Source organism: Arachis duranensis, chromosome 6 (assembly GCF_000817695.3).
Source record: "Arachis duranensis cultivar V14167 chromosome 6, aradu.V14167.gnm2.J7QH, whole genome shotgun sequence".
NCBI lineage: Eukaryota > Viridiplantae > Streptophyta > Magnoliopsida > Fabales > Fabaceae > Arachis > Arachis duranensis.
In genome coordinates, this window is record NC_029777.3 from 17,845,829 (window position 1) to 17,855,428 (window position 9,600).

General features: G+C 38.8%; 1 protein-coding gene across 1 annotated transcript; it reads right to left on the reverse strand.

Moving 5' to 3' along the window:
• Positions 1-426: 426 nt before the first annotated feature.
• LOC107493192 (zinc finger BED domain-containing protein RICESLEEPER 2-like) lies at positions 427-1,431 on the reverse strand. Its single transcript, XM_021125750.1, has one exon. It carries the CDS (start codon positions 1,429-1,431, stop codon positions 427-429), a length of 1,005 nt encoding a protein of 334 aa, XP_020981409.1.
• Positions 1,432-9,600: the final 8,169 nt, after the last annotated feature.

Below are 9,600 nucleotides of genomic sequence, written 5' to 3' on the forward strand. Positions count from 1 at the left end.
GCCTTCAATTCAAAGGTTGAAGGATCTAGTTTTTTGTAACAAAACCTCAAGAACTTTAACTTTAATCGAGGATCAAGAATTGCCCCAAAAGCCAAGACAGTGCTATAATCCTTCCAATATTTATCAAACTTCATCTTCATTCTGAAAGCCATGTTCATAATAACAACATCATCACAAGTTTGATTGTCTTCCAAAAGACATTCAATTTTCCAAACTTGCATAAAATACAAATTTGATGTTGGATATGATGAACCCGAAATGAGGTTTGTAGTTTCATAAAATGGCTCTAAAAATTCACACATTTTTTTTTGCTAAGCTCCATTCTTCATTTGTCGGACAATCTTTATAAGCTCCATCTACAACACTAAGGATGTCAAACACTTTTTCAAGTTTAATTGCACTTTCCAACATCATATATGTAGAATTTCATCGAGTTGGAACATCTAATTTTGGACTAACACCTTCTTCAATTTCTGTTTGCTGCACACAATCTTTGAATTTCATTTTTCTCCCATCAGAAGCTTTCACATATTTCACACTCTCTCTGATTTTAAATAAAGCTCCAGCAGCCATCTTTAACCCTTCTTGTACAATCAAATTTAAAATGTGAGCGAAACAACGCACATGAAAATATTCTCCATCGCAAAGCAAACTATTCTTCTTACATAGATGAGTTTTTAAGATGTTTTGCATGTTGTCATTTGCAGAAGCATTATCTAAAGTAATAGAGAATACTTTCTTATCAATACCCCATTGCTTCAAAGAGTTAAATAAGACTGCTTCCATATTGGTTCCGGTATGGGGAGTAATCATTCGACAAAAATTCAAAATCTTACTCACTAGTCGCCAATTCTCATCAACAAAATGAGCTGTTAGACAAATATATCCTTCAGTGGTAGATGCTGTCCATACATCAGATGTCAAACAAATTCTATTAGGTATCCTAGACATCTTCTGTCTCAATTTCTCTTTCTCTGTTGAATAAATCATTTGAAGATCTGAAACTAAAGTGTTTCTAGAAGGCATTATAATCGTTGGACTAATGTAATTAATCCAATCTCTAATACTCTCATATTCAACAAAGCTAAATGCAAAATCATGTTTTGCTATAGCCTGAGCGAGTTTTTTTCTATGAACATTCTGATCAATTTTAGTTGGCAGACCCTCTATATCATCATCAAATCTAATATTGAGGGGTATAGATTTACAAGAAACTATATGACGACTTAGATGAGAAGTCCCGTAAGCATTCTTAGTTTTCGGATTTTTTTCAATTTTGTATTCATGATGACAAAAATTGCATTCAGCCTTTTCAATACCATCTCTGTCTTTTTTAATCTTCTTAAAAAATCTCCAAACATTAGATTTTTTACCAGAATCAACACTACCAGAAGCTTGAACAGGAGTCTCAGAAATAATCTCATCATCCATGTTTATAAATTTCCTAATTATATCCAAATAATGTGTATTAAAATTCTATAGCAACAACAACAACATTCATTAATTCATATTAATTATTCATCTCTGAAGTTTCAATAAGAAGTAATTGAAGAAAAAACAGTAACAATCAATCAAACAAGCAAAACATGTATTAGGAATGGAAAAGCAAGAGAAAATGTTAACGAAATCTATGGTCATAGGAAAACCCATGGCAGAGAACTTCTAACTATATTAGTCAATAATCAATAAGACAACTAAATTCGCTCTACAACTAAGTTCCAGTAATTAATAGAAAGTATTAAATATTCATTTTGTATGGTCAGATCCATATAAAAGCAGCCATTAAAAGTCAAACACAAATGGATACAAGTTAAAAAAATGATAATAATAATAATAATAATTATGCAGTTACCATTTTGATGTTTAATTAAATGGAATGCATAACAAAACAATTTGTTACCTGTGAGTGCCTTCAATGCAATAACCTAGAAGTCTGGCTAAGTTCTTGTGCCGCACATGATCAATAGTCCAATAGCCTCAACTTCCACTCTAAATTCCTTCTCGGCTTGTCCTCTGCATCAGGTAAGACGATAGTGTTAGTTAAACTAGCTGCATACACACATCCTAGTAAAACAAGACAAGAAAGATTCCACAAAACCAATTTTGATAATAGCCAAAAAAACTGATAAACTAATTCAAAAATCTTACAGATTATTGAGGAGCTTCTTAACAACCACAGGACTCCCATTGATTAACTTGCCTTGATAAACAACTCCATATCCTCCTTCACCGATAACATTGTCTTTCGAAAACCTGTTCGTTGCAACTTCTATCAATTGAAGTTTAGATTGTCCGGGTCTCAGCCTCTCAGGGAGGAGAAGATTTGATTTAGGGCTTGTAGGGCTTATAGGGCTTGTAGAGCTTATAGGGCCAGCCCTATTTTACTTTTTTGTTGGGAGGGCTTAATTAGGGTTGGGCTTACAAAATATCATTTTATAATTTTTAGGGCTGTGGGCTAGAATTTTTTTGGAGGGTTGAGGGCTGGCCCTAAGATTTGGGCTAAATTGACACTTCTAATTTTGACCGAGCATATCTAATGGCTAAAGAATCTTCGGAATATCACTAACAGCCGAGATTCTCACCTCAACAAACCACAGCAGAACTCCCCCAAAATCCGATCAATAGCTCAGTGTAACGGCAAAAAGCCAAGACTCTTTCGACTATATAAACACATCGGCTAACCCTTGTTAGGGGGATATCCAGAAAATACCACTAGCACTGAGAAAATACACATGGCTCTCTCACTTTAATATATTGCTAGTTTATTCATCTTTTCTTAAGAAGCATCACTGACTTAAGTGTTGAAGTCCCTTTTGCAGGTTCCATGCCAAGCTCGTCCCTGTTCCGAGGATAACCTTCCAAGTCGGCGGAGATTCGCAGAGGAAGTGTGCATCCGAGCTATAATCCGGAAGAGTATCCTTTGCCAGAACATTTAGTGCCCACTGTGGGGCCCACTTATTTGACCCACACTCTTCTCTCTGCCATTTTTTCTCTTTTCTTTCAGGACCACCACACATAGCAGACAACGAAATTCAACAGCTCACACCAGCTGAACTGATGATGATGATGGTAGAACTTCAGGCCGAGGTTCAAAAAATAGCCGAACAATCATCCAAGAACCGCGGCGTCGACGACCCCAAGAACCCTGGAGGAAGTAATACCCATTCTCGGAAGACGTCATGAATTTTTAGATGCTGAAGAATTTCATGCTACCCACTGGGCTCAAATCATACGAAGAATTTTGGCGACCCCCGCATCTACATAAAAAAATTTCAATCTATGATGCTCTTTAACGGTGCCTCTGATCCTATTCTTTGTCGATCTTTTCCGACTTATTTAGATGGTGCTGCTTTACTTTGGTTTTTTAAGATTCCTGTAGGTTCCATCTCTTGCTTCGAATCGCAGCTTCAAGAATATATGTGCACGGTTCGAATAACCTCAGCACCATTAAACAAGGTCAACATTAAAGCCTAAATGACTACATGACAAGATTTGCCAAGGCAACCATGGAAATCTAAGACCTCGATCCCAAGGTGCATCTCCACGCACTAAAGATCGGCCTTAGACCAGGCAAATTTCAGGAAACAATAGCCGTAACCAAGCCCAGAACGTTACAAGAGTTTCGTGAAATGGCGGCAGGCCAGATACAAATCGAAGAGCTTAGAGAAGCTCGGCGAGCTGACAAACAGCAACCTCGGCGTGAAGAGGAAAAGCACACCAAAACACCAAATTACAAAGACAATAAGAAGTCATTCAAGTTGACACCAAAATACGACGCGCATATGTAGTTTAATACAAAAAGGGAGGACATCATTAAAGAAATACTGAACGCGAAGATCATCAAGCCACCTAGTAGAGCAGGCTCGTACCAAAACCAGAACTACATTGACAATCGAAGCATTGCGCCTTTCACCAAAAGTTCGGCCACACCACCGACGAATGTGTAATTGCAAAAGACCTTCTGGAACGGCTAGCCAGACAGGGCCACCTAGACAAATACATAAGTGGATGAATATAATGAAATCAACGAAACATAGCTAAAAATCAGTCCGAGCAAGACCCAAGCGCTATAGAAAAGACCAGTTTTCAACCCCCACCAACAAGGGGGGTTATAAATTGTATTGCAGGTGGATTCGCTGGTGGAGGACTCACAACATTGGCAAGAAAGTGCAGTTACCGAGCAATGATGATGGTCCAAAAGATGGAGGAAGCAAGAATCCGACCACCACAGATAGCCACCATCTCTTTCGATCAGTCCGACTACTAAGCAAGAGCAACTAACCTAGATGACCCTGTCATCATTTCTATCCAAGCAGGAGACTTCCTGGTCAGGAAGGTCCTGCTAGACCCCGGCAGCAGTGTAGACGTCCTTTTTTATTCAACCTTTAAGAAGATGAAACTGAGTGAGAACTTAATGCAACCATCCTCAGGAAAACTGGTCGGATTTTCAAGGGAACGAGTATCCATTCTTGGAAGTATATGGATAAAAATAACAATGGGCGACCACCCTATGTCTAATACAAGAGACGTGCAATTTTTAGTGGTCGACTGCACTAGCCCTTATAACGTCATCCTCGGAAGACCCTCTTTCAATTCTCTTGGTGCTATTGTATCCACTGTTCACCTTTGTGTTAAGTTTCAGGTACATGACAACCAGATGGCCACAGTTCATTCAGACCAAACAGAAGCTCGGCGGTGTTATAACGAGAGCCTAAAAATACGATCAAAAAATACTCCCCAATCCGAGTTACCAAGGGAGAGCTTCAATGTGTCAAATATCTCGTATACTGTCAATCTTGACCCAAGAGAGGACCTTTGGGAGGGACCCTCACCAACAGATGACCTGGAAAAGGTAATTCTCGTCGATAATGATAATCACTATACTTATATCAGTCATTCTCTCTTCGCAGGAACCAAAAAACACATCATCAACATACTGCGAAGGAACACTGATCTTTTTGCGTGGACCTCGGCGGACATGCCAGGCATTGATCCAAACTTCATATGTCATAGGTTACAAATTGATCCAAAGGTACGGCTTATAGCTCAAAAGAAACAAAACCTGGGTGACGAGAAAATGTCGGCATGTCTAGAAGAGACACACAAACTCCTAAAAGCAAGATTCATAAGGGAGCTATGTTTCACCACATGGCTCTCCAATGTGGTAATGGTAAGGAAAGCCTCAGGTAAATGGCGAATGTGCGTAGACTTTACTAATTTAAATAAAGCATGCCCCAAAGATGCCTACCCCCTCCCATGCATTGGCAAATTGGTAGATAATGCATCAGGGTATAACGTTTTAAGTTTTTTAGATGCATATTTAGGGTATAATCAAATTTTAATGCACCTAAAAGATGTGGATAAAATAGCTTTTATCGCCGAACTAGGGAACTATTATTATAAAGTTATGCCTTTTGGACTAAAAAATGCAGGTGCAACCTACCAACGACTGATGGACAAAGTCTTTAACAAACAAATCGGAAGGAACCTAGAAGTTTACGTCGATGATATGATAGTGAAAACAACACAATACCGAGAACACGGAGCCGACCTCAAAGAGGTATTCAGGCAAATCAGAAAGCACAACATGAGACTCAACCCTGAGAAATGTGCCTTTGGGTAAAGGGAGGCAAATTCCTCGGATTCATGCTCACCTCTAGAGGGATTAAAGCAAACCTCGAGAAATGCGACGCAATCATAAAGATGAGAAGCCCTCGGACAATAAAGGAGGTACAACAATTGAATGGCAGACTTGCTGCACTCTCTCGGTTCCTACCAGCAATATCCAAACATTCACAACACTTCTTCAACATACTCAAAAAGCAACGAAATTTCAATTGGAGCTCAGAATGTGAAACAGCTTTCCAAAACGTAAAGGCAATACTATCCTCCCCACCGATCTTGCAAAGACCAAGCACAGGTAAACCACTAATTATATACATGTCTATTTCCCTTAACGCAATCAGCTATGTCCTAGTAACAGAAACAAGGGGAAAACAAGAGCCAGCCTACTTTGACAGCAAGACGTTACAAAATTCCAAGCTTAGATACTCAACACTGGAAAGATTGGCTTAAGCCCTAATAATGACAGCAAGGAGGCTACGATATTACTTTCAAAGCAACACAATTGTAGTCAAGACAAATCAACCCCTGAGACAAGTTTTAACAAAACCTGAGGTCTCCGGAAGAATGATGAAGTGGTCAATCGAGCTGTCTGAGTTCGACATCATTTACGAACCCAGGAAGGCAGTCAAAGCACAATTTCTGGCCGACTTCTTAATTGAGCTTGCAGAAGAACAAGAGGAGCAATACATTTGGGGGTTATACGTCGACGACGCCTCAAATGCAGAAGGATCGGGAGCAGGTGTCTTGCTCACCAATAAACATGACCTACAAGTCAAGCAATCAATCAAGTTCACTTTCCAAACAAGCAACAATCAAGCCGAGTATGAAGCATTGCTCGCAAGATTAAGGCTAGCCCAATCTCTGAACATTACAAATCTACAGGTATACTGCGACTCACAACTCGTCGTGCAACAGGTAATAAGACACTTCTAGGTAAAAGATCAAATGTTAGAAAAGTACCACTCGATGGTAAAAGACCTTATTTCTCAATTTCATTCATTCCAGACCACACACATAGCTCGGGAACAAAATACCCGAGTAGATGCATTATCAAAATTTGCAACAGCTAGAAAAACTATGAATGAATCTGCTATATCTCAACTAGCCCTTGTTGAACCGAGTTTTAGCAGCAAAGCTATTTTATCTATATCACAGGAACATGACTGGAGGACGCCATACAAACAACACTTGAAAACTGGGAACATGCCACCAGGAGTAACAGACCCCAAGGCATTCAGAAGAGGCGCAACATCCTTCACACTAATCTGTAACGACCTATACAAAAGAGGCTTCTCTCAACCACTATTATGATGCTTGGACGAGGAGGAAGTTAAAGTCGTCATGAATGAAGTCCACGAAGGAGTATGTGGCAACCATATAGGGGGAATGAGTCTAGCATCAAAGATAGCTTGGGCTGGATACTACTGGCCAACAATGAAACAAGACTGCATTAATAAGGTCAGGAGGTGTGACAGTTGCCAAAAGCACTCCTCGACAATACACAATGCTGCCGAGCTATTACATACCTCGGAGGTAAGTTGGCCCTTCCACAAATGGGGGCTAGATATTCTCGGGCCTTTCCCAAAAGCACCTGGTCAGGTAAAATATTTACTCGTAGCAATTGATTATTTCTTAAAATGAATAGAAGCTATTCCACTTGCAAACATAGGAGCAGACAAGGTTAAATCGTTTACTTGAAAAAATATTATTTGCCGTTTTGGATCACTTCATGCTATCGTTACTGACAATGGTCGGCAATTCATTGACCAAAATTTAGCAACATTTTTGAACGAATTTCAAGTTAAACACCACTTTTCTTCAGTAGAACATCCTCAAATAAATGGACTCGCCAAGGCAGGTAATAAGGTCATCCTTAAACACCACTTGGCTCTCATGCGCCGCACTAATCTCCTCGGTGGTGAAAACCTCGGATTTCTCGCTCAGTTCAAATAAATCAACCACCTTCGACGAGACCTCTCCCCTTTTCCTTTTAAAAACTGTATCCTATCTCACCCTGCCTCCCTCACCGACTTCACCAACATTCGTAGACGACCCTTCCCTCCCTTTCTTTTTAACCTTAGAAACACTACTTTCAGGTTCGCAGTAGTGAGAGTAAGAGCTTTTTCACCTGCAACATACATAAAAAATCACATATGACCAAACACACCACATAAAATGCAAGACATACACCATGCAGGACCTCTATTACCTAGATACTCATCCATAGCTTCCTTATCCCCTTCAAGCTTCAGTTAACTAGATATAGATAGCAACTCAGACGAGGACATCACAGAGATAAAAAAATTTAGAATACACTCTAAACTTTCTACCCTATTTTTACAATAAAAAATCTGCGTAGGCTCTGAAGACCAAAAGACCGGAAACCTCTCCTCAAGCAACGAATCCAAGAATAACGGATAAAACTCCTCCCCAATATGAACCTTAACAAACATTTCTTTGAAATCTTTGAAGGATTGTTTGTATAAGCTAAAAATACTACGACTTGGATGGTTGTTAAGATTAACCCACCCACCCTTCCAGACACCTTTCGCTTGAAACAACAAAAAAATAAACCGAAAGAAGGATAACATTCAAATGCTCGTACGAACGCCCATGAATTCGGGTGTAACTGCGTTGGAGCACAGTTCAACTGAGCCAACACCCCACATTCGAAATCAGTAAAAGGGAACCTCATGCCAAGTTCAGTCAACATGTAGGTATATATATAAAAATAACTCTAGTCAGACCTTCGCTCGCAAACCCTGTCACTGTCATCACAATGTAAAATCCTAACTTCCAAATGTACACCATTCCTCACCCACCTAGCTTGATTTAACTGAGCCACCAACTCTACACTACTAAAAATCGAAACGCGACTCCTCACATCTCCATCAACACAGCTATACATGTCCTTTTCATCCACCACAGCACGCTCCTTTTCCTCTATTACAAGACAGAAAGCAAAAACTAGGTGAAAAGGTACAAGACAAAAGTAAACTAACCTTTTTTACTCATTCTTTTTTTCCTGGGTACACGTACAACCTTCGGAAGATAAACAATTTTCTACACCCACATATAGTTGAAAAGACAAATATAACTCCCTAGAAGCCCTCTATCCCACGATCCATTACCCCACTCAAGGCAAATACCAGACCCGGTAGACAAAAAAAATGTGTATATATATATACACACACACACGGCTCTTACGATGCATCCTTTCTGTACAAAGAGCTCCTGAAGTCGAAAATATAGAAGCTCAACCTATTTTTTACAGGCCAAATTTGGGGGTTGTGATCCATACTAACAACCTCGGCTTCAGTAACTTTGACTGAGCATATCTAACGGGTAAAGAATCTTCGAAATATCACTAACAGCCGATATTCTCGCCTCAACAAACCACAGCAGAACTCCCCCAAAATCCGATCAATAGCTCAGTGTAACGGCAAAAAGCCAAGATTCTTTTGACTATATAAATACATTGGCTAACCTTCATCAGGGGGATATCCAAAAAATACCACTAGCACTGAGAAAATACACACGGCTCTTTCACTTTAATATATTGCTTGTTTATTCATCTTTTCTTAAGAAGCATCACTATACCTTTTGTAGATTCCACGCCAAGCTTGTCCCTATTTTGAGGATAACCTTCCAAGCCGGCGGAGATTCACAGAGTAAGTACGCATCTGAGCTATAGTTCAAAAAAGTATTCTTGCCAGAATAACATCTATTTTTTCGGATCATCATTTATGCGAATGTAATCATATAAAAGATAGTTATTTTTTATGATAAAATATTATATAATTATAGATGTAGGTGTAAAATTATTTTATATTAATGATATATTAAATTTTAATTTTAAAAGTTAAAAAATATATATAAAAGATAAATATTTTGACACAAAATTTAATAGATATTTTTTAATATGAGAGAAAATATAATTTTTTAATAATATATATATATATATACTAATTTTAG